The sequence below is a fragment of the Schizosaccharomyces cryophilus genome (assembly GCF_000004155.1).
Source record: "Schizosaccharomyces cryophilus OY26 unplaced genomic scaffold supercont4.2, whole genome shotgun sequence".
In the NCBI taxonomy this organism is placed as follows: Eukaryota; Fungi; Ascomycota; class Schizosaccharomycetes; order Schizosaccharomycetales; family Schizosaccharomycetaceae; genus Schizosaccharomyces; species Schizosaccharomyces cryophilus.
This window is the reverse complement of record NW_013185625.1, coordinates 1,581,743-1,607,077: the sequence shown is the minus strand read 5'-3', so window position 1 is coordinate 1,607,077 and position 25,335 is coordinate 1,581,743. Positions and strand designations below refer to the sequence as shown.

The 25,335-nt window shown below is 38.4% G+C and overlaps 13 protein-coding genes and 1 non-coding gene across 14 annotated transcripts; 8 read left to right on the top strand and 6 right to left on the bottom strand.

The window, feature by feature from the left end:
• Nucleotides 1-61: 61 nt before the first annotated feature.
• SPOG_04672 (karyopherin) lies at nt 62-3,493 on the top strand. Its single transcript, XM_013167363.1, has 2 exons — nt 62-231; nt 291-3,493. The coding sequence occupies exons 1-2, from the start codon at nt 133-135 to the stop codon at nt 3,060-3,062; spliced, it is 2,871 nt and encodes a 956-aa protein (XP_013022817.1). The 5' UTR covers nt 62-132; the 3' UTR covers nt 3,063-3,493.
• On the top strand, nt 3,429-6,000 carry SPOG_04671 (long-chain-fatty-acid-CoA ligase Lcf1). The gene is made up of 2 exons (XM_013167362.1): nt 3,429-3,642; nt 3,757-6,000. The coding sequence occupies exons 1-2, from the start codon at nt 3,624-3,626 to the stop codon at nt 5,763-5,765; spliced, it is 2,028 nt and encodes a 675-aa protein (XP_013022816.1). The 5' UTR covers nt 3,429-3,623; the 3' UTR covers nt 5,766-6,000.
• A 126-nt stretch (nt 6,001-6,126) lies between these two features.
• SPOG_04670 (translation initiation factor eIF3g) lies at nt 6,127-7,612 on the top strand. The gene is made up of 2 exons (XM_013167361.1): nt 6,127-6,343; nt 6,390-7,612. Exons 1-2 carry the CDS (start codon nt 6,333-6,335, stop codon nt 7,219-7,221), a joined length of 843 nt encoding a protein of 280 aa, XP_013022815.1. The 5' UTR covers nt 6,127-6,332; the 3' UTR covers nt 7,222-7,612.
• Nucleotides 7,613-7,869: 257 nt separating this feature from the next.
• SPOG_16201 lies at nt 7,870-7,942 on the top strand. Its single transcript has one exon. It is a non-coding gene; the product is annotated as a tRNA-Trp (tRNA).
• A 197-nt stretch (nt 7,943-8,139) lies between these two features.
• SPOG_04669 (transaltion initiation factor) lies at nt 8,140-10,879 on the bottom strand. Its single transcript, XM_013167360.1, has 4 exons — nt 9,862-10,879; nt 9,809-9,819; nt 9,678-9,768; nt 8,140-9,552 (listed from the first exon to the last, which is right to left on the bottom strand). The coding sequence occupies exons 1-4, from the start codon at nt 9,863-9,865 to the stop codon at nt 8,558-8,560; spliced, it is 1,101 nt and encodes a 366-aa protein (XP_013022814.1). The 5' UTR covers nt 9,866-10,879; the 3' UTR covers nt 8,140-8,557.
• A 735-nt stretch (nt 10,880-11,614) lies between these two features.
• Nucleotides 11,615-14,289, top strand: SPOG_04668 (WDR44 family WD repeat protein). Its single transcript, XM_013167359.1, has one exon. It carries the CDS (start codon nt 12,013-12,015, stop codon nt 13,807-13,809), a length of 1,797 nt encoding a protein of 598 aa, XP_013022813.1. The 5' UTR covers nt 11,615-12,012; the 3' UTR covers nt 13,810-14,289.
• SPOG_04667 (Set1C complex subunit Swd2.1) lies at nt 11,715-15,470 on the bottom strand. Its single transcript, XM_013167358.1, has 3 exons — nt 14,925-15,470; nt 14,585-14,849; nt 11,715-14,531 (listed from the first exon to the last, which is right to left on the bottom strand). The coding sequence occupies exons 1-3, from the start codon at nt 15,203-15,205 to the stop codon at nt 13,920-13,922; spliced, it is 1,158 nt and encodes a 385-aa protein (XP_013022812.1). The 5' UTR covers nt 15,206-15,470; the 3' UTR covers nt 11,715-13,919.
• Nucleotides 14,535-16,082, top strand: SPOG_04666 (WW domain-binding protein 4). The gene is made up of 2 exons (XM_013167357.1): nt 14,535-15,236; nt 15,288-16,082. The coding sequence occupies exons 1-2, from the start codon at nt 15,183-15,185 to the stop codon at nt 15,891-15,893; spliced, it is 660 nt and encodes a 219-aa protein (XP_013022811.1). The 5' UTR covers nt 14,535-15,182; the 3' UTR covers nt 15,894-16,082.
• Nucleotides 15,830-18,515, bottom strand: SPOG_04665 (ubiquitin carboxy terminal hydrolase Ubp4). The gene is made up of 3 exons (XM_013167356.1): nt 17,939-18,515; nt 17,753-17,896; nt 15,830-17,613 (listed from the first exon to the last, which is right to left on the bottom strand). The coding sequence occupies exons 1-3, from the start codon at nt 18,044-18,046 to the stop codon at nt 16,120-16,122; spliced, it is 1,746 nt and encodes a 581-aa protein (XP_013022810.1). The 5' UTR covers nt 18,047-18,515; the 3' UTR covers nt 15,830-16,119.
• On the top strand, nt 18,048-19,842 carry SPOG_04664 (zf-CHY type zinc finger protein). Its single transcript, XM_013167355.1, has 3 exons — nt 18,048-18,229; nt 18,298-19,427; nt 19,475-19,842. The coding sequence occupies exons 1-3, from the start codon at nt 18,168-18,170 to the stop codon at nt 19,738-19,740; spliced, it is 1,458 nt and encodes a 485-aa protein (XP_013022809.1). The 5' UTR covers nt 18,048-18,167; the 3' UTR covers nt 19,741-19,842.
• Nucleotides 18,443-20,890, bottom strand: SPOG_04663 (complexed with Cdc5 protein Cwf16). The gene is made up of 3 exons (XM_013167354.1): nt 20,578-20,890; nt 20,289-20,528; nt 18,443-20,242 (listed from the first exon to the last, which is right to left on the bottom strand). The coding sequence occupies exons 1-3, from the start codon at nt 20,836-20,838 to the stop codon at nt 19,859-19,861; spliced, it is 885 nt and encodes a 294-aa protein (XP_013022808.1). The 5' UTR covers nt 20,839-20,890; the 3' UTR covers nt 18,443-19,858.
• A 136-nt stretch (nt 20,891-21,026) lies between these two features.
• Nucleotides 21,027-22,545, bottom strand: SPOG_04662 (uncharacterized protein). The gene has a single exon (XM_013167353.1). It carries the CDS (start codon nt 22,404-22,406, stop codon nt 21,090-21,092), a length of 1,317 nt encoding a protein of 438 aa, XP_013022807.1. The 5' UTR covers nt 22,407-22,545; the 3' UTR covers nt 21,027-21,089.
• Nucleotides 22,546-22,594: 49 nt separating this feature from the next.
• On the bottom strand, nt 22,595-23,783 carry SPOG_04661 (60S ribosomal protein L7). The gene is made up of 2 exons (XM_013167352.1): nt 23,575-23,783; nt 22,595-23,266 (listed from the first exon to the last, which is right to left on the bottom strand). The coding sequence occupies exons 1-2, from the start codon at nt 23,701-23,703 to the stop codon at nt 22,640-22,642; spliced, it is 756 nt and encodes a 251-aa protein (XP_013022806.1). The 5' UTR covers nt 23,704-23,783; the 3' UTR covers nt 22,595-22,639.
• Nucleotides 23,784-23,791: 8 nt separating this feature from the next.
• Nucleotides 23,792-24,514, top strand: SPOG_04660 (40S ribosomal protein S14). The gene has a single exon (XM_013167351.1). It carries the CDS (start codon nt 23,878-23,880, stop codon nt 24,295-24,297), a length of 420 nt encoding a protein of 139 aa, XP_013022805.1. The 5' UTR covers nt 23,792-23,877; the 3' UTR covers nt 24,298-24,514.
• Nucleotides 24,515-25,335: the final 821 nt, after the last annotated feature.

Sequence of the window (25,335 nt, the reverse complement as noted above, 5' to 3'; positions counted from 1 at the left end):
CTGATTCGTAATAGCTTCTTGTGCCCCCTAACACACTCGTTATCCATAGACGTAGTATGGTAAATAACCAGAACGCGTTTTTGTAAATGGAATCAACCAAATTACCTTAACAAAAGCGTTTCAGCTTTCCTCATGGAAGAGTTACATAATGCTTTAACAACCCTCTATGCGAGTGCGGATCGCAATCAAAAGTTACAAGCGAATACCTACTTGGAAGAGTTTCAAAAAAGCGTAAGAGTCAGATAAGTTATTTACGTAACAATTTTTGCTAACTTGAATTTTAATTATAGGCTGCAGCTTGGCAAGTATGTTTTCAAATTTTGAATACCGCTGAAAGTACGATTGAATCAAAACTCTTTGCTGCACAAACACTACGGCAGAAGATTGTGTATGACTTTCATCAACTACCAAAAACGGTTCATGCCGAATTGCGGGACTCTATGTTGCAACTTTTCGTTTCCTCTAAAGATAGCCCAAGGCCACTCTTGATATCATTCGCTGTCTGTATGGCCGCAATTGCTTTGCATATGACAGAGTGGCATAATGTAATCAATGATGTCTTCCAGGCTTGCAGCAGTCATGATCCCTCAGGTCGCTGCATCCTGCAATTCTTGTCTGTTTTGCCGGAAGAAGCAGCTGATCCACGAAAAACATCTTTGACTTGGGAAGAGCTTTGCACTCGTATAGACGAACTGTTGCGGGATAATGGACCCGCTGTTTTAGAATTACTTTTACAATATGTGAATTGCAATACACATGCTGATGGAACCTCTAATGTTGATTTGAACCTAGTATTGACCAGTTTGACATCCTGGCTTCGCGAAATACCTCTCGACAAAGTTCTTGCATCTCCGTTGATAGAATTGGCTTTTCGGTCTGTAGATGACGATATGCTCATTGACGATGCAGTCGAATTTCTCTGCGCTAACTTTAACGAAACAAGGGAAGTAGATGAATCGATGGAAATGATTATGATGCTTTATCCTCGTTTACTACAGCTTCGTCCAAGCATTTTCGCTCATAAAGATGACCCGGATGCCTTTCGTGCAATTGGTCGCCTTTTCACGGAGGCAGGGGAATCTTGGGTCGTCTTAATGGCCCGAATGCCCAATGAATTTCTCCCATTGGTAGAATCCGTTGTACAAATATGTGCGAACGATGAAGAATTGGAGGCTATCAAATTCACGTTCGCTTTCTGGTGGGATTTGAAACAGATGTTGGAACTGGAAGCGTATGCTCAAGCACGTGCTATCTATGCACCACTCTTTTTGGAGTTGGTTGGTATTGTGGTTAGCCATTTGCATTATCCACGAGCGGATAATCATCTTCTCAATGAACAAATGGCTCAAGCTGAAGTTTTCTTTGATGATCGTGAGTCTGAGGACCGGTTTCGTGCTTTCCGTCATGAAATGGGTGATGTTTTGAAAGATTGCTGTGCTGTCGCAGGAGTCACTCCTTGTCTACTTAAAGTTTCTACAAAACTTTTAGAAACTCTTGATGCAAAGGAATCAGGACTTCCTTACTTTTGGCAAGATATTGAAGCTCCTTTATTCGCTTTACGTGCTATGGGCCGTATGGTCCCAAATGATGAAGACAAAGTTATTGTTCACTTGCTGAGGTTTCTTCCCAAGCTTCCTCAAAACAATAAAGTACGTTATGCTGCAATTTTGTTCGTGGGCAGATATACTGAATGGACCGCACAGCATCCGGAATATTTGGAAATGCAATTGAATTATATTGCTGAGGGATTCCAAATTCCATGTAAAGAAGTTCAAAGTGCTGCCGCTCAAGCGATGAAGCATTTTTGTTCTGACTGCCGGGAACATCTTGTAAATCATCTTCCTCAATTACATTCTTTTTATCTCAGCATGAGAGAGTCGCTTGATGCTCAGTCTGTTCTCGAGATTGCAGAGGGCTTAGCGCGCATTGCTGCTATCCAGCCTATTACGAATACCTATCAATCAATACACAGTTTTATTGCTCCTTCTTTGCAGAAAATTGCGTTGAGCCAAACCAAAACAGGACACACAGAACCAGAGATTGAAGCGCTAGCTGATGAAGTTGATATACTTATTATCTTTTTTTCAATTGTCTATCCCCTTAGTTCCTCACAAGGTATTCATCCTACTATTCAACTTTGCTTGGACATATGGCCAGTCGTGGCTAGAACGATGGACATAGTTCCTAGTGCGTTAGTCTGTGAGCGAATCTGCAAGCTTTTGAAGAATGTTATCATGACTTTTCGAGAAAAAGCTATAGTCCTGCTGCCTTCTATTGCAGAAACCCTGGTGAAAGGTTTCGAAAGTACACAGTTTGGCTGTTTTCTGTGGGTAAGTGGAGCATGCGTTCGGGAGTTTGGCATCATTGAAATGAATGAGCAGACCCAAACGTCTGTTTGGGGTTTTGTAGAAAGACAATGCACAAATATGTTTTATTATATGACTAAGAAATCACCAAAAGAAATACCCGATGTAATTGATGATTTCTTCCGATTTATGATGGATGCACTTTTGGCAAATCCTCAACGGGTATTTATGAGTGAGATGTTGGAGCCTTTAATTCATGCATCATTAGTTTCTTTACAAGTGAATCAAGACGAAGCTCTTTGCAGTGTTTTGGTTTATTTACAGGATCTCGTATCGTTTGCCTTAAGCACACCTCCATATACTCTTTCTGAGCCGGTTTCAGAATCACTTATAAAAAAATTACGTTTGCTAGTGCTGAATAATTCTCAACCAATGTTCAGCATTTTATTTAATGGAATGGCGTTTATTTTTCCTCGTAACAATGTGTCCGATGCTTCTGCGGTCTTAATTCCTTTAATTCGTTTAATATGCATGGAGAATGCTAGTCTTTGCATTCAGTACTTGACGAGTGTATTGGATCAACTTCCACAAGGTACAATTGGCCAAGAAGAGAAGATGAAATTTTTGGAAACTTTTTCCCAGCATTGTGCTTCTTCTGAAATGCCTCGCTTGCGTGCTCATTTACAGGATTGGACGTCTATGTATCGCAGAAGGGTACTTTCACCGCGATCAAAGGGCATCGCATTGTCATCATAGCTCCTTTCAAGAGACGGCGAAATTATAAGAAATAGAAAAGAACAACTCGTTAACTGATGATATGGTATGAATGGATAGATGGATTGATCTTAATAAATCTCGTTTCCTGCTGTACTTGCCAAATAGATTCGGATATCATAAGTACCTGTTTATAATGTTGGCTATTCTTGGTATAATTTAAAACTAAAATCTAAAAAATGGTTCAAGATGTTTAAAAAAAGAAAGAAATTCCTTTTATTGCATGTAGAAAGGAATGCAATTCAATTTTCCGTCATAACAAATGACTCACTTATTTATTTATTTATTTATTGTTTATTAACGCAGAAAGATACTTTCGTTAATTAGCTTTTTCGTTCATTACATAATGATCTACATACTCCAATGCTTTTGTTGGTTTGCTTTCTAAGATACCAACATATATGCACCGTGGGACCAAAAAGGGGACTTCTTAAGTCACTGTATGAAGTAATTTAGGAATTTACCAACAACAAACAGCTAAAACTATCAAAAACGAACCTTTGGTTTTTGATTTGAGTGTTTCGAAAACAACTTTTATTAAAAATGAAAGTTCAAGGAAAACGTAAGTAACCCTGGAAGTCATAAACAAGCACTTGAATCCATCAACATGTTACGTCAATTGCAAGTTTATGGAGAAACAGTGTTTACTGAATAAGTAATTAACTTGAAAACATAGCCATCACTGAAGCGAAACCCCATGAAACAGGAATTGTTCGGAATGTGAATTCAGTAAAGGAATTGACTACGACATTAGACGACAAGACAAAGACTTTGTATGATGTTTTAGCAAATGCTGTTAAACGATATGGAGATAACGACGCTGTTGGATATCGTGATTTGATTAAGGAGCATGTTGAAGAGAAGATGATTACGAAGGTTGTAAATAATGAAAAGAAAGAGATCCCCAAAAAGTGGTCGTACTTTGAGCTTTCTGACTACAAGTACCTTAGCTTTAACCAATTCTATGAAAAGACCATGCGACTTGCTGGTGGCTTGCGCAAGTTTGGTTTGAAAGCAGGTGACAAATTAGAACTGTATGCTTCTACCACCAGTTGCTGGCTCATGATGGCTCATGCTGCTATGTCTCAGTCAATGTCCATTGTTACAGCCTATGAGACTTTGGGTGAAGAAGGTCTTTTGCATTCTTTACGGGAAACTGACGTTCATGCTATCTTCACGGAAGCCAATCTCTTGGGAAGCCTTGTCAATCCTTTGAAGGAAGTCAACTTGCATTACATTATTTATCGTGGTAAAGCTAAATCTGAAGACATTGAAGCCCTGAAGCAATCTCGTGCAGACATTAAGCTAATTTCCTATAATGAGCTCGAGTCTTTTTCGGAACCCGCTACTCCTGAACCCCCTTCTCCTGATGATCTTTGTTGCACTATGTACACTTCTGGTAGTACTGGCCTTCCGAAAGGTGTATTGTTGACCCACAGAAATATGGTAGCTTTAATAAGTGCTGTTTGCAAGATCATTCCTGAAGTTACCTCTAAAGATTATCTGTTGGCATATCTTCCATTGGCGCACATTCTAGAATTTGCTTTTGAAAACTTATGTTTGGCTTGGGGTGGTACAATTGGTTACGCCGGTGTTCGTACCTTGACTGATACGAACTGCAGAAACTGCCATGGTGATATCCTTTCTTTCCGACCTACTATTATGGTTGGTGTCCCTGCCGTTTGGGAAATGGTCCGTAAGGGTATAGCCAGCAAGTTGGATGCTGCTTCCTCTGTCAAAAAATCTGTTTTCTGGGCTGCTTACCATACTAAGCTTAGCTTGATGCGACATGGTATACCCGGTAGTTCATTCTTAGATGCTGCTGTCTTTAATAAAATTCGCACTGCCGGTACCGGAGGTCGCTTGCGATATGTATTGTCAGGTGGTTCAGCCTTGAATCCTGATACGAAAAAGTTTTTGAGTGTCGTTCTTTGTCCTGTTTTGATCGGTTATGGATTGACTGAGGTCAGTGCCGCTGCCATGATTGAGGTTCCTTCTACCTTCAACGTTGATGACTCCGCCGGTGTCATTTTGCCTTGTACAGAACTGAAGCTGATTGACTGTGAAGAGGGTTCTTACTACGTAAACTCCAACCCTCCTCGTGGTGAGATTTTGCTTCGTGGACCTTCTTTGACAAAGGGTTATTTGAACCGTGACCAAGAAAATAAAGAGAGCTTTAGCAAGGATGGTTGGTTCATGACGGGTGATGTTGGAGAATTGACGCCTCATGGATTACTAAAAATTATTGACCGTAAAAAGAACCTTGTGAAGACCCAAAACGGTGAATACATCGCCTTAGAGAAGCTGGAATCTCGATATCGTTCTAGTTCTCTTGTTGCCAACATTTGCGTTTATGCTGATCAATCGAAGGTTAAGCCTATTGCCGTTATCGTCCCCAACGAAACCACTGTCCATAAATTAGCCGTGGAGAAAGCTGGTGTTGACGAAAACACCTCTTGGGAGGATATTTGTAAGAACAAGAAGGTGCGTCATTTGGTTTTGGAAGATCTTTTGAAGATTGGTCGTTCTCAACATTTTGCGAATATTGAACTTGTTCAAAATGTTGTCCTTGTCCCTATTGAATTTACCCCAGAAAATGGTTTTGTGACAGCTGCTCAAAAGCTTCAGCGTCGTAAAATTATAGAAAGCTTTAGCAAAGATGTTGACGAAGCTTATGCTGAGTAAACATTGATTCTCTATGAACGAATGCTATGATTTTAGGTTTAAATGATTATTTTCAGGTTGTAATAATGCGTGTTAATGTTTATAGTGGACTGTTTGTTTGTGCAGGGATGAATTTCTGAAGACTTTGGATTCATAAATATAAATCGGTTTTTTTTTATTTTGTTTTGAAGCTACGAAGCTTGTACGAAACCGTTCTTTTTTCTAGTGAAATATGAAGCTAGTTCATATTGCTTTACTAAATATAAGATATTTTTCGTGAGATTCTAGAAAAGAGTTGTAAGTGTGAACTTAGCTACGAGTAATGATTCAAGGTAATTTTTGTAATTTGTATACTCTGGAAATCGCTTTCCTGAACAGCTTGTTTTTAGCATCGCTCATCTAACGCGTTTCAAACTTCTATCTACACTGAAAGTATAGAGAGGACAGCTTTTGTCTGTATCTCATATACCGATACTGTGCGGTGCGTTATATGAAGCTTCGCTTTACTGTACGCCTCTTTATTTCTTGACAAAATTTCGAAGCAACGGACTTTGTATTTTACCCATACCCCTTTATTCTCTATTCAAAATGAATACATCGTAAGTTACTAGAGAATGAGCGCATTTTTTACTAACATAGCAACAGATCATTGGATTGGGCAGATGAAGAGGAATACGGTAGTTCTTTGCCATCCATTCAAACTTTTGACAACCCAGATGGCACCAAGACCATGATTGAGTTCCGCCTGGACGACAACGGCAAAAAGGTTAAGGTTACGAGAGTAATTAAGAAAACCGTTGTCACCGAACGCGTACAGCATGCTGTCGCTGAGAGAAAGAAATGGGAAAAGTTTGGACAAGAAGCAGGCAAGGCCGGTGGTGTAGACACCAGAACAACCAGTGTCGGAGAAAACGTTCAATTACGCCTTCAACTTGGATGGACTACTTCGAAGGAAGAAGAACAGGAAGAGGCTGCTTTGGCAACTGCCAAGGTCAAGGCCAAGAGTGGATCTGTTGTACGTTGCCGTGCTTGTAAAGGCAGCCATTTTACTGCTCAGTGCCCTTATAAGAGCATTATTGGGCCCGTTGATGAACCTCCTTTGGAGACTACTCCCGCTACCAACAGAATCACTGGTGCATTGGGTGAGAAGCGCTACCTTCCTCCACATATGCGTGGTACTTCTACCCGTGAAGGAGGTGACTCTATGTTCAAGCGTGAGCGTGATGATAGTGCAACTCTCCGTGTTACCAATCTTTCGGATGATACCCGTGAAGAAGAACTTCGTGACTTGTTCCGCCGGTTTGGTGGTATCCAACGTGTATATTTGGCAAAGGACAAGGAAACTGGACGTGCCAAGGGCTTTGCTTTTGTCAGCTACTATGATAGAGAATGTGCCATTCGTGCTCGTGACCGTTTGGACGGATTTGGTTGGAACAACTTGATTCTTCGTTGTGAATTTTCTAAGCCTCGTGATTAAGCATCTTTTACGCGTTTCGATCTACGATAAAAAACATTCTCTTCTAAGGATCTGCGCTTTCTAATTGGATTTACAAGTTCTTATTGTTTTCTTATGCGCACCTGATCTTTGTAAATCTTTTGGAAACTCTTTTTTAGCTGTTTTATTAATTTCTCCTGGTTTATGCTTGTACTGTACAAGAAATTCGTTCCATATTTTCAATGAGCATGTGGAAGATTCGTTTATACATTTTGGGTTCTTGATGTAGGTGACCAACTTCTTTACTTAAAAATTTTATCTATGTAATCAATGGAATCACGTTTCGCTCCTTTCTGTATGTATACGAATAAAGAATAAGATATGTTGGCTCGGCTCTTTGGAGAGTAATGCTGCTAACAATTTCCAAGTAAAATGTTTTAGTAGATGTAAGACTTTAATCATTGTTCGCATGCTACTTATTCTTTGGAAAGCTGTTCCGTTTGGATGCTTTAGCTAAAACAACAAATTAACTGAACTCATACGTATTACTAAATTTTCAGTAAAACTCGCTTTACTCTCATCTTTTTCTTAATTTGGTAAAAAGATTTCTGTCTTTTAATGATTTGCAAATTTATTATTGAACTCCGAGTACTTGAATATATAGCTGCTATTTCTATTACCTACAGAGAAGGCCGCTTAACTCAGTTGGTAGAGTGTGAGATTCCAAATCTTGAAGTCAAGTGTTCAAGTCACTTAGTGGTCATTTTTGTTGAATAATCCTCCAAGGACTGGAAGCTAAAAATGAATAACAGATAAAGCAAATTAAAGAACTAAGGAGTTGGCGAATAAATGAGCATACTGTTATTCTAGATTCGTGTCCCTCATCTTCTATTCCATATAAGCGTACAATCTTATGGAAAAAGCGAGAGCCAATATACAAATAATTCGATTTTTTAATGATTCCGAATTTAGATCATTAATTTCATTTTATGAAATCACAAATATATACTTACTTTAGATCTAGAAGCTGCTCTTGTGTTGTATATAGTAGTAGTAGTAGCCGATTCATTAGTACATTCAAGTAATAGAATTGATCTGTAAGAGCATTTTATCTTTCATGCTGTTATGGAAATGTTAAATGTCCTTTTGTATAAAATTTGACAGTTCAAAATGGTTTCTCTATCTGCTGTCGTTACGTAGATTGAAAATGAAGTAAATTCAACAAAAACTCGAAATGCATCATACAGTCAGGTATATATTACGCCGGTGAATGTCAAATTGATCAACGAAACAATTGTATTTTAATTCAGAAACCAGAAACAAGTTATGATCATTACTTCCAATATTATATCAAAAAGGAACCAAAAAAATGGCTTGTCTAAAACTTACGACCCTTTCCTATTTTTGTCCAACCTTCATCTTCTCCTTCGGCAACAGGGGCAGCTTCCACAGTATTTGGTGCTTCAGCTTCAGTATTCACAGGTGGCTCCTTTTGATCAGTTACTTTAACCTCTGATAGTTGTTCAGCAACAGTTTCTACGGAATCGCCTTCTTTCTTCTCGCTAGGAGCATCGTTAGTAGAAGTTGCACTGTCACGACGGACGGTCTGAGTGCGCTTAGCAAGCTTTTCTTCAACGCGCTTGAGCACTGGAGTATTGTCAACTGGCTTAGCACCACCGAAAGGATCGGACTTAGGCTTCGTAGGGGGATTTGAGGTTGTCGAAGAAACCTCCGATTGTTCATTCGCAGCAGAACGAGGCTTCAAGTTAAGACGAGGACGCGTGCTAGGGTCACGAGAGGGCATAGGACCGCGACGAACCCAATCACGCTCCTCACGGGGACTCTCACGAGGGCTTTCAAGTGCAGGATCACGTACAGCGCGGCGTTTCATGAAGCCATCACGGGAACCACTGTCTCTGCGTTCGGGAGGAGGAAGAGGACCACGACGAACCCAGTCTCCGGAAGTACGATCATCACGAGGAGCAGCAGCACGACGAGGCTCTGCGACAGTAATACGAATAGCACGTCCCATAAGGTTTTCACCAGATAAAGCCATAGCGGAGCTCAAAAGGTCGGCAGTCTCAAATTCGACGTAGCCAAAGCCACGAGAGCGCTCAGTCATGGGGTCAGTGACAAGGCGGACGCTGGTGACACCTTCACCAAAGAAGTCGGCAATATCGGCTTCCGTCAAGTCAAAGCTCAAGTTGCCGACGTAAGCGGTGAAAGGAGGCTCTGTGGGAATGGGCACGGCTTCGCGTTGAAAGCCCATGTCGCGGCGACCCTCGCCTGCCATAGGCCTGCCGGCTGGTTCGTAAGTAGAAGAAGGAGCTTCTGCAACAGAAGGGCTATTACGGAAGCCAAGACGTTCTTGAGCTAGAATAAAAAGTGGTTAACTTGATGCTATCCTTTAGAAAAGGAAACGTTCTCTTTCCTTTTGACCCCTCCTGCATTCGAAGGAAGGATCCACCCAATGTTTCTTCAAAACCAATAATACTTACGCAAAGAAGGCAAATCATCAACGTCGTCAGCCCAGCTAGTCGAGCCAAATTGCTCATCACCCAAGAAGGCGGTGAGGCTCATTTTCGTATTCTGAATAGCGTTAAAACAAACGTTTCAGGCGCTAACAAACCCTTTTTGGACCTTTTCTTTGTTAACAATCCATCATAACAATTACTCACTAACCCATTATAAATTCAAATCTTTTGGTCTTGCTCTTTTCGTCAAAACCGTTCTGTCTTGTTTTTTTACAATTCAGACGTTTCCTGTAGGTCAGGCTTAAGTTTGTTACGATATGCCTCGAAACACTGTGACTGCTCAACGTAAATTTGAATCAAATTTTTTTTGTGTCGTTCCGTCACCATGAGATGAATTTAACGAAAGTTTAAAGTATGAAAATACACGTGGTATACTTAAAATGAGTTAGTTTAGTTGCTTCTAATCCTCCTGCTAACAGTGCACCTTGTTAGTGCCATTAGAAACAGTAGCATTGTAAAGGCAGAAGAATTGCTTTTCCTTTTTAAATTGAGCAATCGTAAGATACATTCATAATTTTGTTCTTAATATAGACGTAAACAGTGGAAAAGTTTCTTTGTTTCTACTCCATTTAGGATTTTGGGTAGCAAATGCCGACGAAAGATCCTGGCAAACCAGATCTACACAGGTTATATAACGAAATGAAACGTTCTATTCACCAGAATCTGCTTCACTGTGTGTCATCAAACAATAAATTTAAGTGTTCGTTATAGCTTTGTTAACTTCAATGTAGAGAACTCGAAACATAGAGGTCCGTCCCTGTACTGAACCGTATGGTTGAATGATTGAAAAACCGCATATATGCACACAAAAAAGGAGTATAGAAGGTGTTGCCCCTAGCCTAATATGAGGAAATTAAATCACAAATTGAATTTGGGTAAAGTAAACAAACCAATATCGTCACGTTTCTCTAAAAAAAATAATCCTGTTGGGAATTGATGAAGGTAAATTCATAGAGTTTTCAAGTACTTATGGTTGTCGGAGTGAAATAATCAAACAAAAAGTTCAAGAAATCTAAAGACCGATTAAACCAATGATCCAGCTAGCAGATTCCCAAAAACAAATCATTGCTTTTTACCGATTTCAATAGTTCTCTTTCACACATGAGCTTTTTGACAAATTTTCTACAAGCAAAGGTATTGCAATTGAATGGTAAAGGACAACAGGCGACTACGCGTCGAACAGTGTAAACAAACGCTTACCGACCAACAGTGATCTATGGTAAAGTGGCTAGGCAACCAAACTATTTGACGCAATTGAGCTTAACGAAAGACAGGCATCGTTATTCTTAAAAAACAACACCAAGGCCTAAAAAGCAAGCATTATTATTTAGATTCGAGATTCTACATCAAATGTAATCAATTTGAGCATATATTTTTTAGATTTTAGCTTTAACTAACTAAATATATGTTGATGATTTCTTATGAGCAAGTTTCTTTCTTTCATCCGGCAAATTTTGTATCAAAAATTTACCTTCACTAAAGTCATAAAGAAATGAAGAAAGTATTTTGTTTGTTTGATATAAAAAGGGAATTCTCATTGTATTATTTTTAATATATTCATCTTTTTGTCTTCACGTTTTTTCGCTTTTCTCTCATCATGTACTGTAAATAAACAAGTAGAAGTGATCGTCTACAAAGAAAATGCAATGTAGAAGCCCAATTCTCTTCATAAACTAAAAACTTAAGTTGAAATGTAGCTAATATTTAAAGATTACATCTTATTCATGGTTCTAAAAGAGACATTTTCTATTTCTAGCTTAGCTATAGAAAAACAGAAAGAAACCTTTTGCACGCTCATTCTTAGTTAACAGTAGAACAACGCAAAAGAACATAAATTTTACCTGATACTGTGACCATCCCTAAAGTCTGCAATCGTCTCTATTCACAATACAGCCTTCAAACTAAATGTTCACATCATAGTGACAAATTGAGTAGCAACAACAAATCTGCGATCATTCTCAGCAAAAGGAATAATTATCGATAAAGTCTATGGCAATTAATTTACTTTCTACCAATACTATAAAGGAATAAAGAAAATAAAAGGCTCGGAACGTATCATATTTTAGACATATTGCTGGATAGAAAATTATTGGTTTTCTCTACTCCTTTTCCACTCTTACTCTTACTAAAATCACTCGAGGTAATTGTATTATAATTAAGTTCATTGGTGTCTAAAGATCATCATTTTTCTTTTTTTTTTTTTTTTTAAATCATCACCTTGGTGTACTAACATTGTCCGAATCAGCAATCATCAACAGAGTCCTATGCAAAACAGATTTTCATTCATGTGGAATCCATAATGGAACTTCTTTTGCAAGATGGGCACATCAAGGAAAATATGTTAGAAGACCCGCAGCGGAGCAAGACACCATCAAGCCACGAAGGAATTCCTAAAAGAAGAAGCCCTGTTAATGCGAAGAGACTACCAAAACGACCTACTCGACCAAATCTGTTGACTGTGGCTCCTCGAAATACTGAAGAGAAAAATACGGATTACTCAATTGATAATGATTCCGATGATGATTCCCCGAATACCTCATCCTCACTAAACGGCCAGTCTGAAAATGAATCAGATGAGGCGGATGATATCAGTTTGGCCAACACGTCTGTAAATTCTTCCTCTACTGCTGCTGAGGTTGCTGATGAAGAGGAGTCGCCAACGAAGCTTGATGAAAGAAAAATTCAATCCCTATACCCTAAACATAAAAATCATCCCGTATCAAGTCGAGAACATCTACGTTATGTTCCTGTTCATAAGAGGCGAATGCCAAAAAAAGAAATGACACTTAGCCAAAAGATTTTTGTCGCACAAGTGATAAATACTGGTTCCACTGAAATACCAAATCATAGAAAGAGATTAGGGAAACGCTTTAATAAGTATGATCCATCCAATTACAAGAGTTCTCTCTGGGCTTCTGAAGTTAGTGCAAGTGGGAAATACCTAGCGACCGCAGGAAAGGACTCCAATATTAGAGTATGGAAAGTCATTGAGTCTAAAAAAGATCGTAGTTCTTTTTTTAAAGAAGAGACTAAAAGGAAAGAATCTTATTTTAGCGGTTTCAGTATCTTTGAGCCAGAACCAGTTTTAAGCTGTACTGGCCATCGAGCTGAGGTTCTTTGCGTATCTTGGAGCAAAAACGACTTTTTGCTAACAGCATCCAGCGACCGTACCGTTCGCCTTTGGCATCCTAGACTAAACAGATGCTTGGCCATCTTTCAACATAATGAAATAGTCACATGCGTTTCTTTTCACCCAACAGATGATCGTTTCTTTGTATCAGGTACATTGGACCATCGGATCCAGCTATGGTCTGTCTTAGAGCACAAAACCTTGCAATGGAATCAATTAGAATATTCAATTTCAGCCATTTGTTTTCAACCTAATGGTCAGCGGATAATCGTCGGGATGTTTTACGGAATGTGTGCATTGTTTGAAACAGAACAACTTCGTTACGTTTCTTCATGGCTCATTCATCGGTCATCTTCACGAAATAGAAAAAGTAGAATAACTGGATTACAATGTACGAATGCCACCCCTGGAGAACTTGATTCCGAAGCGTATGTTTTGGTTTCCACAAACGACAGTTCTATTCGACTTTTTGATGTTAAAAATAGATCTTTGATTTTGAAAGTGGATCAGGATCACCGCATAAATAGGCAAGTACTTTCTCGTCTCAACGAAGACAATAATTATATTATTAGCAGAAGCGACTCCAACGAAGTTACATTATGGCATCTCCCATACAAATTTCTGTCTTCAACAAGTAAACGAAGAGGGGTTGTGCGTCATTTGCCAATGGAAACATTTCGAATTTGCACAGAAAGACTTACCTCTGCGATCATTGCCCCCTCGAGAACAGCTGTAGAGGTTGCCCGCTCGGAAGGATATTCCTTTCCTGGAAAGAATTGGAAAAGTGCGTTTTCCAAAGTTTCAGAGAAAACCGCTGATCTACGCCCCATTGATATTATCATCGTTAGTAATATGGCTGGAAAAATAATTGTTTTGAGGCGTGATTGCCTACAAGAAAGAAAAAAGTCTTCCCTTAAAGGCTCTGTAAAATTTCGAAAATTCGTTCATGACTGGTTGCATATTTAATTTTTCTTCTCTTTATTATTTTTAATCTGATGTCTAAAAAAGATGTATGATTAACCTTATACCCTTCATCGTAAAAATATTTTGACTGATGGAGTAAACCATATACCTGATCAAGCCCAGAATACTACGCCTGAATGAGCGGTCACCAGTTGGGCATGCCGTGGATTAAAACGGACTATAGAAGGCACTTCAGGACATTCTACTTTTTGAGTCACAGGAATACAGCTTTGCGGAACTGAAGGTATTGTATCCTTGACCTGTGCCATTAGTTCATGCATATTCCAAGTGTCGGAATGTTGATTTGATGATTTCATCTCAGGCAATTCGTAGATGGCCAGGTGCTTCTCATCATTTGCAGTAAATAAATATTTACTGTCTGGAGACATACAAGCAGAAGAGTAAAAAGAAAGGCTTTTACTAGCACTTTTAGCATTTGTCCTAGCTGGTACACGTAACAATTCCTGTCCACTATAAGTATCTACCACGTAATGGTAATCATTTCCAGTAGTCAACAAAATATATCTTCCATCAGTACTGAACTCTATATTCGAAATGCTTACATGGGGAGGGAGGAATGTCAAGGGAATCTCCTGAAATGGCCGTGAATCGAAAGTCTTTATGTTGTAAAGAGAGATCTTATATTTCCTTTCACTCACAGATGCAAAAATTAAGCCGGTAGCATCAAAGGCAGCCACAACAGGCGAGCTCACATTTAGTAATCCCTAAACAAAGTCAGTACAAGGATCATCAATTTTGCTACCGACACATATCATACCTGACAATTAGGAGAACGAAAGTCCCATAGTCGTATCGTATTATCCATCGAGGCACTAAGAAATATTTCATCAGAAGGTGAAACATCAAGAGAAGTGACAGCTTGTTTATGCCCGGTAAAGTACCGAAGATATCGATTCGTAACTACATCAAGGTAGCGGATTGTGTCATCTTCTTTAGTAGAAGCATGAATTAGAGAATTAGAATGATGAGAAAACCGACCCAAATGTGCACCATATTTCTTACTGGCGAGCTCTTTGATGAATCTACTGAAGTTAATAAACATAAATCCGTTAGAAGCAAATATTTTTTTTATAAAAAGTTTCAGCTATTTGACTTACTTTCCTGTTACACAATTGTATAGTTTTAATGAATCATCTGTGGAAGACGCCAAACAAAGTTCTCCACTGTCGTCGAAACTTACAGAAGTAATTTCACCGCCTGATTCTGTATTTCTTAACCATTTTCTGGGCTCTATTGAAGATAATAAGTCATATGTTATTGGAATTGTTGTCATTCTGTAATTTATAAACTCAAACCGTTTTGTTAAAGCATTGGTGGACAGACGAAACTGAGGATTGGTTTTCAACATAAAAGCCATGGCCGAATACTGGAAAAGCATTCCCAAATATTTTTGTAAATACTGTCAAACAGTAAGTTAAGCAATGCTAGCTACATTCCAAGTATACTAATGCTATACTTAGTTTGTTACAGATACTCAGCTCATTCGACGGGAACATGAACAGAGTTTTAAGCACAGGAATGCATTAAAGCGGTTTATGGATGATATTCATTCATCTAATCTGAAGCGGTTAAGTCAAGCTAAAGAGAGCTCGCCTTCGATTCCTGCTTATACCCCAGAGCCGTTCTATGCATCTTATGAAAAACCAAAGACAGAGAGGCATAAACTACATCCTGCAAAAAAGAAAAATACACTAGACGATTGGGAAATTTCTGATAGTAATCAAACTGTCTCTTCTTCAACTAGCTACATTCCTACACAGACTCAAGCCATTCAATATGACGAATCGACTAATTCAGAAAAAGAGAAGAAGGAAGGATATACTTCAAAATCTAGAGAAAAAGAGGATTTCTCTTCATTAAAAAGAAATCGAGAATCTATCGAAAATGAAGAGAAGGCTTCCTTTCATTTTAAAGTAAGGCAAAAAAGTTTAGACTCAGAGGAAAGCTCTAAAGATAGTACAGTCAAAGAACAAAAAGAGGAAGAGGAAGAGCCGAAAGTAATTTTCAAAAAGAAAAAGTCTTCTGCCCGTCAAAATCTAAAATCCGCTAAAAGGGCTAAAGATTAAGTTCCCGTTCCCATTCATGTAGAACTAAGAATCTAAAAAGAAATTATTTATTTTATTATTTTTATAAATAGAAAGTGCTCTTTTTCTATAAGTTAACATGATATCCATAAATGTTAAGGACGAACTTGCAAAAGACCCATAGGGAATCAGAAAAAAAGAAAAAAAAGTTAAATCATTATAAAAGATCGTATGACCTATATTTCGTCCATAGTAGTAGCTTTCAGCTTTATTTTTCCAATTCACTAATGCCTTCTTTCTTTTTGTAAAACAATATGTACGAAGAAGAAAAATCATATTGAAGTGCTGCAAAGCCATCCACTCTTTGAACGATGGAATCATCAATTCGATACCATTGATTCTCGCTAAAAACATTTGATGTATAGTGACCATTTTCAAGTTGACCATAATGACTGACAAAAGCAAATAAATCGTAACTACATTGATCATAATTTATCCCTGATTGGAAACAAGGAGGAATGAGCATATTACTAGGAATCCGAAAGTTCAATTGTAGAGGAGTATCAATTTTTTTCCAGCCTAACATCGTGTTGCGAAACCTTTGTATCTGTATTATCAAGTAATCAGATAAATGAGATATGTTCATAATTTTCTTTGCTGGCCTTTGCTTTTGGCAAACAGGGCAACACCAAGCGTTATGTCCTTCCAAAACTTCAAAAGCCATAAATCTTCGGAGACATTCATGTAAGCTAACAAAACCAGGTACATCTGGAATGGGAATAGCAAGAGAAGTAAAAGGAGCGAACGTAGTAGACGTTCGTTGACAAACTGTACACTGTATTCGACTACAAAGTTGACCAGAGAAAATCTTTTCAACTATACTCAGATTATGTCGAACATGCAAATTCCATTCAACATGACTAAAATAAGAGAGAGGCAGTTTTTCTCGAGCACTTAATTGCACATCGGAAAGAGGAGGTATGGGGATGCGAGAGGCATTCGAATTTAAGTCTTCATGAATTTTATCGAGTACAAAGTTTAGAAACTCTTGAGCATCGCACTGACCATCTACACTGAAATCTCTGTTTAGAGATTGAACAATATCTAGGAATCGTTTTGGAGAGATGATTCTTTTTCCTTTCCTTTGAAAAACTTCTTTAACCAAAGAGTGAAAAGCAAAAGTCATTTTCCCACCAGATCCCAATGGATTACCAGTGTTAATGGCTCCAAGGGAAGGAGATTTCTGATATATAGGGGCAATAAGCTCTCGGCATGCAAAAATACATTGCAAAACACAGTTCATATAGCAAGTGTTCCCAAGATTAGTAAGACCAATAGGCAGATATTCGGGAATGTTTTTATTTTCATCAATCTGGCCATTTGACATGGAAATAAGTAACTGAGGCTTCCATTTTAGGGATATTAGAAGAGAATAAATATGATATGAAACATCTATGTCTTCCAAGTAGTTTTCTATGCTATAACATATAACGATATTTGGAAGAAACGGGGTTCTTTTAAGGTAATCATGAACTTCAGCGACGGATTCAGAAGAAAATAGCCTAACAGGAATGCAGATGGTTGAATCCGAAAAACTATACTCCTTAGAACTTTCCTCAGAGTAAATATTGAGGAATAAGACTTTACTCGATTTATCCTTAGCCAATTTCATGGCTGATTGGATTGACGTACAAGGCAGGAAATGTTTTACTGCAAGTCTACTTTTTAAGGCAAGTATTTTCTGAATGAAAACCATCATTTGCTACATTTGTATTAGTTTAATGAGAGACAATTAACGTATAGAGAAGGAAGCAGAACTTGCTGATACTGCAGTAGGAGGACGTATAAAACACCTATTTTAAAAGAATCGTTCCATCCCATTTCCTCTCTTGAAAACGTACCTTTTGGAAGTGCTTAAATTCTGGATAAGCAGCAGATCGAACTGAGATTTCAAACCGGCACGGTATCTCATATGCCAGCTTGATAGCTTTCAGATAATAAATATAAGACTTTACAAGTAAGCCATTTTTCTCTAGGTTTATAGCCTGCGCTGTAAGCTTTGAAAATCGTTGTCTGAAGAAACCTACCTCTTCGAGCCATTGAAGTCCTCGAAATGTGCAGCTTTGCACTGTTTCATCGTCATGAATATAAACGAAAGCTTTGTCAAATAATATATCAAAATAATCATCGGACATCTGATATCCGAAGTGCTAGTTTACTCCATATAAATTATACAACTGGCGGTGCGAGGGCTTACACAAAGCTAAACTACAGAAACACCAAGTATTTCGCAGATTAACGACAAACTAAGTTTGAATGACACTGAATTGGGATTTACAAATAAGAATATTCTGTCAAAGGCTACGTCCCCAAATAGTGTAAGTTGAATTCAGAAGAGGCATAGGCCTTACGAGTACTATAACTAACGGATTGCCTTTATACATAGTGACTCAGATACAGAAGTTTACTTAACAGTGCAAACAAATAAAGGCCATATTTTGCTGATTGTGGATAAACTTGTACCATACCATGTACAATTTGTTCTTGAAGAAGGCCAGGAGAATGTGCAAAGCGCAGTCAATGAATATGTGAATTCTTCTTTCAAAAATCCAAATACAACTATAACCAGCTTATTCAATTCATGCTTACAAAAATGGGATACTTTTGCGAAAGCAAGGTTGAATTCATCTAAATCTACTTCAGAGCACGAACAAGGTGAAAAGGATGCTTCCACCATTGAAAAAGGACATGAAAAATCCATTGACCAAGTTTCAGATAAGTTTTCAGACTTGAACATCAAACAGAAAGATATCTCCAACGGGGTTTTCCGTTCTGGCTCCAAAAATTTGAGGATACAATCTTTAGATTATGAAAGAGAGGAAAAGGACTTGGGAAGGGAATTATTAAAACCAAATAGTCCAATTTCTAAGCAGGTGTTATCTGAAAGGGAAAGTCATGATCAGGATGATGTTCATCAAGTCACTTCTTCTCAAAATCTTCAGACCCCGAAACCTGCTAGAACCGTACAACTTGAAGGAAACGACTACACTCTTGAATTAACAGACCTCAATTTGCTGAACGTTGGTGTACTAAAAGCACCAAGGTTGCGATTGGTGGTAAAATGTGTTCGCTGTCACTACGGCAATGAGGCTACTGTCCAGGAAAAATGTTCATTATCCTGTTCAAGATGCAATAATGGTCTTCAAATCATATGGTTACCAGGAACTGTTTATGTGAATTCAGCTAGATTGGGTGTACTTGATTTGATCGGATGTGCACCCGTTGACGTTCTACCCATTGATTGTTTTGTTTCTTGTTTGGAATGCACTGATGAGCAAATAATGGCTTTTAAAGGTCTTTCCTCCATGCAGCCTATGGTCCAATTTTGCAGGTCATGTAAGACGAGGACATTAGTTCAGTATCAGGATACAAAATTCCAGTTACTTAAACAACGAGAACAAGCCCTCGGTTCCAAGAAGCCTTCCAAAGGAAACAAGAAACAAAATCTTGGGATTGTAAAGGGTACGCCTCTTCCTAATCGTGGAGCTTGTGAGCACTACAAGAAATCATATCGATGTATGTATCACTATTTTTCTCAAAGAATGTTCAACTAATAATAATAGGGTTTCGTTTTCCATGCTGTAATCGAATTTATCCTTGCGATAAGTGTCATGACATCGATCAGGATCATTTATATGAGTATGCAAATAGGATTATTTGCGGTTATTGCTCCTTTGAATCTATGTATACCAAAGAAGGAACATGCTCACATTGTGGAAACTTCACAACACGTCGCCAAAAAAGTGCTTTTTGGGAAGGTGGACAAGGAATGAGAGATCCAATTCGAATGAGTAGAAAAGACCCCAGAAAATACAAGAGAGTTATTTGATACGAATGATGGAATACAACCCTGTTTCTATAGCTCAAGAAAAGTATAATGAAATTTTTATGATTATAGCATATAGAACAAAATACAATCGAATAAGGCTAGACATTGTATCGGTTTATTAGGTAGATTCATCACTTTCTCCATATTCAACCAAAGCTCTCGTAGAATTGTTCCCAGAATGCTTTGTCTGCTCCTTTGTTTTAGGTTCGTTTACATCTCCCACAATTGATATTTTCGAAAAATGAGGGTCATTTCGAAGAAAACCTCTTGGAGTGAATACATCATCGAAACTCGCAAACCTTTTTGCCTTCTTATTTTTCATTAACCTTTTTTGGTAATCTGGATTTGTTAATGCTTGAGAGCTCGTACGCTCATGACGAGCTAACTGCTGAGCGATTCTTTCATCAGAAGGAGTAGGAGGTAAAAGACTCAGTCCAAGACCAGCCTGTTTCTTAAACTCACTTTCTTTTTCTTCTTGTTCCTTTATCATCTTTTTTTTTATCTGTATAAAATGTTAGTAGTCTATACGAAACAGTAAGTCGCAATACCCTAAAATCTCTTCGAAGCTTTTGGGAAACGGTAAAAGGATCTGCCCATTGCCTCTCATTTCTTTCATAAATCAACTCCAATTCTGTATTTCGTGTCTCTTTTTTCTTCTGTGTAGCGATACTTTTTTCCAGTGCCTCTAATGGATCTTGAATTTCAGCAGTAGCAACGTTGGATGATGTTACGGTATCGGCAGCCTCAGCTTTCCTTTTTCCCCCAGTGAAAACAATGTACTCTGTGTTCTAGCAACATGTTGCGTTAGCAACTTGTAACTTATGCTATGGAACTTACCTTTGGGTCTGTGTGTATCTCAAGAGAATTAGAGCAAAGATGACAATGAACAGTAAAAGACCACACTTTTGAAGAGTAATAAGCACCAATTTGTTTTTTCTCTGCATTAAACCTAGTGCCTTGGTGGATTAAATTTTCGCATTGATTGCACCATACTGCAAAAGGCATCTCAAATCGAACTACATTCTTAGTTTTTGCCCGCTTTCTAGGTTTATTTTCTTCATCAGGAGGGTAATACCTCCCCATGTTGAATCCTTGCATTATATATTTGTATATTATTGCAGCATCCTGTAGATTTATGCGTTGGTAGAAGGATTCTTGGAATCCAGTACGTTTCTTAAGAATTCGAGTAAGACCTAATGAATAGATACGATACAATATAGTGATATCGCGTAACTTACAATAAATAAGAAGTGTCGTGCTCTCCATTTTTGACATACAGCGTATAATTTGGCATCAAAACTTGATTACATGGACTATTCAGTAGACAATCGATATGAAATGTAACTATATTATGCTTTAGAAGGAACTAAATCTTTAACCCATTTTACTTTTTCAGTATTAGGAGGAGCTAACTCCCAAATGTCTTGAGCGAATTTGGAATACTTGTGTCGAAGACATAAGGACATAGCAATTGCAATTGTTTGAGCCGTAGGTAAAACATTAACTTCTTTCATTTCACGTAATAAAGACATAATTTTTTCCATTTGATTCAACTCAACATAAAGTCGAAGACGTTCATGGAAGGCCTGAATCGTAGGGGGCCAGGGAATCTTTGATCTGTAGAACGCCCAGTAGAAGTCAGCGGATGCTAAATCGCGCAGTTGCCTGAGAATGAAAAGTACGGTGATTAATGATCGTGAAGTGACCGCACAACATTGGCCGGGTAGCGTAGGATGAGGCTCTTGAACAGGATACTGTACTGGAGCATCCACTTGCTCTAGTAGGATTCTCAGAGCCAAAAACTTGTGGCTTTCGTGCTTAGAAGTGCTCAAAATTCTTGCATAAGAGCAAAGGAGGTCTTCATGAATTGCAAATTCATTTTCCTTGTACTTAGAAATTGTAAATTCCCACAAATCACGAGAAAACTTGTGCATCTCTTCAAGACGATCAGGCTGTATTTGAGCAATATCCAGATAAAGATACATAAATTTTGAAGCAATTGATGAGTCCAATTTTGTTTTGGGATGTAAAAGGATATCGTTCGCAAGTTCGACATCTTTAAGTTTCAAACAGCATTGAGCCAAGACGTTGATATGGATCGCATTTGGAGCTATCACGGAATTGGGTCGATATAAATTTTCGTAGACTTTTTTAATTAATTCAGTCAACTTCTCCTTACTGACAGCTAAATCACTGACCAACAGAGAGTATAAACCCTGTAACAAAATTGTGTAAGTGAATTCATTCGGTGCTTGCATCGATTTTTTCATTAGATTGTATAGAGACCAAGCAGTGTTATATTCGCCCTTCCGCAAATGATATTCTAACAAATGATTGTATGCGACAGTTTTTTTAGCCAACGATTTTTTTAAAATTAAATCTAGCGCGGCTTTTGGCTGTTCTCCTTTTGTTAACTTGGCAACTTTTTGGGCCAATTTATAGCTTTCATTTCTTAAATTTAAGTCATCTTTTGGCTTCTTTGATCGACGTATGGGTTGTTTGTCGGAACCTTGCTCTGAAATCAGCTTTTCTTTGCGTTTTCGAGCTAACTTTCTCGCATTACTGACTTGTGTAACTAATGCAGTATGAAATGTCTGAACTCTCCCAAGTTTTGACACAATCCCCGCCAAATTTCTAGAATACCGGAGAAAAATGGGTAGTTGCATCTGAGGGATTGCTAATGGGACGTACCAGTCTAGTATGTCTTGAACAATTTACTCCTATAATAACAGAAGCCTGTAAGCAAAAAACGTAGCTGATGGTCGCTATCTATAAAGTAATGAATGAAACGCTACAATAAAAAGCATACGAATATGTAAAAATGCTTGCTACAAAACTATGCGACATGATGAAATAGAAGTAAGAAAAGATATAGTTATTTTGAACATCTACACCAAAATTAAAGCATCTTTCTAACAAGAGTGTTAATGTGCTCATCACGCTTACCAGTATCACCACCCTCGATGAAGTGAGTGAACTTGCGGGCTCTGAAGCCACCCAAAGGAGAAGAGAGTTGGAAGGGCCAGATGAAGTTGGAGGCTTGCTTGAAGTTGGGGCCAACAGTGTAAATTTCATGGATCAAGTCCTCAACAGACATGATGGAGTACTTGCCCAAGTTTGCTTCAATGATGGAGTTGTCAGTAAGAGAAATACGTTGCTTGTTGATCTTGCCGAAACCGCGCTTGTAAATCAAATCACGGACGGTCTTCAAGTTGGGGACACCGTAGGTAACATAAGGCTCAGCAACTTGAAGCATTTCCTTGGTGGCCTTGTTGAACTTGACGAAAACACCATTGTTGATTTGAATGAGACGCAAGAGTTGCATAATCTTACGGGCCTTGGGAGGGATGTTGTTAACACCACGAAGACGGATAACGAAGACCAACTTGGGTTCGTCAGGAACATAGAAGTTGCCCTCGGCACGAGCCTTACGACCGAGTTCAATTTGCTCACGCTCAGCCTTGCGGTATTCGACATCATAAGCCTCAGCACGCTTAGCAATGAGCTCACGCTTCTTTTGGCGAAGCTAGAATGATGTTAGTTAAGGGTTCAAATAAAATTTTTATGAATGAAAATAAAGTAGAACCAAAGCAAGTCTTTCTTGATAAGACATAGTATATAAATGAAGAGAAAAACAAACTCAGTCCCGAAAGATGGTATTATTGGAAGCACATCGCAAAGCTAGCTATCCAAAATTTTTGTCATCATGTTGTTTTTCCGCATAAAACGAAATTTTTGCTTGCTAAGCATAAACAAGCAAAAAGATTTTACTTCATACTATGCTTTGATTCATCCCTTTCAGATAAAATTTTTGTCTTTGTCGCATTTACTTACACCTTTCTTTTCAGCAGCAGCAGCAACACGTTGTTCACGAGATTGCTCCTGGGTCTTCTTCTTCTTCAAAAGAGACTCGGGAGCAAAGACTTGCTCCTTGGAAGGGACCGTTGACGATGCTACAGCCATGATGGTGGATGTCTAGTGGTGAAGTTTGGTTTCCAAATCAAAGACCACAACTTTCCCCAAGAGCAGTCACAAAGTTTGGTCCCAATATCGTGACTGTTTTTTGGGTAGGGTAACACGAAATTTACAGAGAAAAGAAAACACGTTGTTGTAAAGTATCCGGAACCAACCACAGAAATGGCTACCAACGTTGGCCCTCAAGTCCGCTCTGGAGAGCTCGTCTTTGGCGTTGCTCACATCTTCGCCTCTTTTAACGATACCTTCGTCCATATCACTGATTTGACCGGTAAGGAAACTATCACCCGTGTTACTGGTGGTATGAAGGTCAAGACCGACCGTGATGAGTCTTCTCCTTATGCTGCCATGTTGGCCGCTCAGGATGCTGCTGTCAAGTGCAAGGAAGTTGGTGTTACTGCTCTTCACATCAAGATCCGTGCTACTGGTGGTACTGCTACTAAGACCCCTGGTCCTGGTGCTCAAGCCGCTTTGCGTGCTTTGGCTCGTGCTGGTATGCGTATTGGCCGTATCGAAGACGTTACTCCCATCCCTACCGACTCTACTCGCAGAAAGGGTGGTCGCCGTGGTCGCAGACTTTAAATATGTTTTGGGTTCTGGGACTTTTGGATTATTACTATCAAATCTCTTGTCGTATATGTGCAATACCTTATGTATTGCTGTTACAAAAGGGTACCAACTGATTTGATGGTAGGTATTCACACAATAAAATAAAGTATCGAAATCCTTTCTTATGATGTTGCTGAAATATGCAAAGTGCAGATATAATACAAAAGTAGATGAAAGATTGTAAAGAGTGAGTATTGTAAAGTCTCTTTTATTTAGTAGGTAAGGACCGGTTCAAAGGTACGTAGGATTGTATAAGATTGAAAAATGCAAGTTGAATAGATCAATAAGTATGAAGTGAGAAAATTAAAAAACCTTTCCTGCAGTGGCTGCTGCAGGAAGGAAGATATTGTGGAACTGTTTCTTAACTTAAGGAAACTTGGGTTGTAATTTTCATCTGAAGAAAATATATGTATTTGACTACATAAAGTCACGTTTATTTAGGCTAACCTTTACTAAAAATGTTTCCTCGGATTTTGGTTTCTATTATTAGTGTTGTATTAAATTAGCCTACTTTATCAAAAAAGAAATAAAGGAAAATTTCATGTCATAAAATCCTTCTCAAATACTTGGCTTCCATATAGGGTCCACCGTTTTTGTTTACTTATTAATCTTTTTAGAAGAAAAAACCACCTGGCATCTTCAGAGGTTCGCTAGAACGAAAGAGAAAATAAGAATCAATGAATAAAAATAAAAACAAAGTTTTTTTTTTCTACTATCTTCGTATTTGGATTCTTGAACTTGTAGGTAGCATTTCATAGGAGTAAACAAAAAAATATAAGTGTTATGACCTTGAGATTTGCACGCCTGACGAGCTATGACAAATTAAGAATTATTTTCGTTATTTTTGAAAATATGAATATTTCTTTACTGTGTCTTTTGGGAGGAAAAATGATGCCTTATTGATCATATTAATAGATTGAGCTATATCAAGAAAATGGAGGACCCCAAAAGGCATAGAAACAGGCAATTCAAGCCCTTTATTAGTGAGAAATAGTCAAGTTCAAAAACTTC

Bases quoted from the DNA above. Each gene is read 5' to 3' on its own strand.
- SPOG_04672 (XM_013167363.1), top strand. From the start codon at position 133: ATGGAAGAGTTACATAATGCTTTAACAACCCTCTATGCGAGTGCGGAT. The intron at 232-290 runs GTAAGAGTCAGA...TTTTAATTATAG, and splicing joins TGGAAGAGTTTCAAAAAAGC to GCTGCAGCTTGGCAAGTATG.
- SPOG_04669 (XM_013167360.1), bottom strand. The intron at 9,553-9,677 runs GTAAGTATTATT...TTTTTATTCTAG, and splicing joins TGATGATTTGCCTTCTTTGC to CTCAAGAACGTCTTGGCTTC.
- SPOG_04668 (XM_013167359.1), top strand. From the start codon at position 12,013: ATGGAACTTCTTTTGCAAGATGGGCACATCAAGGAAAATATGTTAGAA.
- SPOG_04666 (XM_013167357.1), top strand. From the start codon at position 15,183: ATGGCCGAATACTGGAAAAGCATTCCCAAATATTTTTGTAAATACTGT. The intron at 15,237-15,287 runs GTAAGTTAAGCA...TGCTATACTTAG, and splicing joins TTTGTAAATACTGTCAAACA to TTTGTTACAGATACTCAGCT.
- SPOG_04667 (XM_013167358.1), bottom strand. From the start codon at position 15,205: ATGCTTTTCCAGTATTCGGCCATGGCTTTTATGTTGAAAACCAATCCT. The intron at 14,850-14,924 runs GTAAGTCAAATA...TAACTTCAGTAG, and splicing joins TACAATTGTGTAACAGGAAA to ATTCATCAAAGAGCTCGCCA. The intron at 14,532-14,584 runs GTATGATATGTG...GACTTTGTTTAG, and splicing joins TTCGTTCTCCTAATTGTCAG to GGATTACTAAATGTGAGCTC.
- SPOG_04665 (XM_013167356.1), bottom strand. From the start codon at position 18,046: ATGTCCGATGATTATTTTGATATATTATTTGACAAAGCTTTCGTTTAT. The intron at 17,897-17,938 runs GTAGGTTTCTTC...CTTACAGCGCAG, and splicing joins GACTTCAATGGCTCGAAGAG to GCTATAAACCTAGAGAAAAA. The intron at 17,614-17,752 runs GTACGTTTTCAA...ATACAAATGTAG, and splicing joins AATTTAAGCACTTCCAAAAG to CAAATGATGGTTTTCATTCA.
- SPOG_04664 (XM_013167355.1), top strand. From the start codon at position 18,168: ATGACACTGAATTGGGATTTACAAATAAGAATATTCTGTCAAAGGCTA. The intron at 18,230-18,297 runs GTAAGTTGAATT...CTTTATACATAG, and splicing joins AGGCTACGTCCCCAAATAGT to TGACTCAGATACAGAAGTTT. The intron at 19,428-19,474 runs GTATGTATCACT...TAATAATAATAG, and splicing joins CTACAAGAAATCATATCGAT to GGTTTCGTTTTCCATGCTGT.
- SPOG_04663 (XM_013167354.1), bottom strand. From the start codon at position 20,838: ATGCAAGGATTCAACATGGGGAGGTATTACCCTCCTGATGAAGAAAAT. The intron at 20,529-20,577 runs GTAAGTTCCATA...ACATGTTGCTAG, and splicing joins AGATACACACAGACCCAAAG to AACACAGAGTACATTGTTTT. The intron at 20,243-20,288 runs GTATTGCGACTT...CATTTTATACAG, and splicing joins AGCTTCGAAGAGATTTTAGG to ATAAAAAAAAAGATGATAAA.
- SPOG_04662 (XM_013167353.1), bottom strand. From the start codon at position 22,406: ATGCAACTACCCATTTTTCTCCGGTATTCTAGAAATTTGGCGGGGATT.
- SPOG_04661 (XM_013167352.1), bottom strand. From the start codon at position 23,703: ATGGCTGTAGCATCGTCAACGGTCCCTTCCAAGGAGCAAGTCTTTGCT. The intron at 23,267-23,574 runs GTAAGTAAATGC...ACATCATTCTAG, and splicing joins CTGCTGCTGAAAAGAAAGGT to CTTCGCCAAAAGAAGCGTGA.
- SPOG_04660 (XM_013167351.1), top strand. From the start codon at position 23,878: ATGGCTACCAACGTTGGCCCTCAAGTCCGCTCTGGAGAGCTCGTCTTT.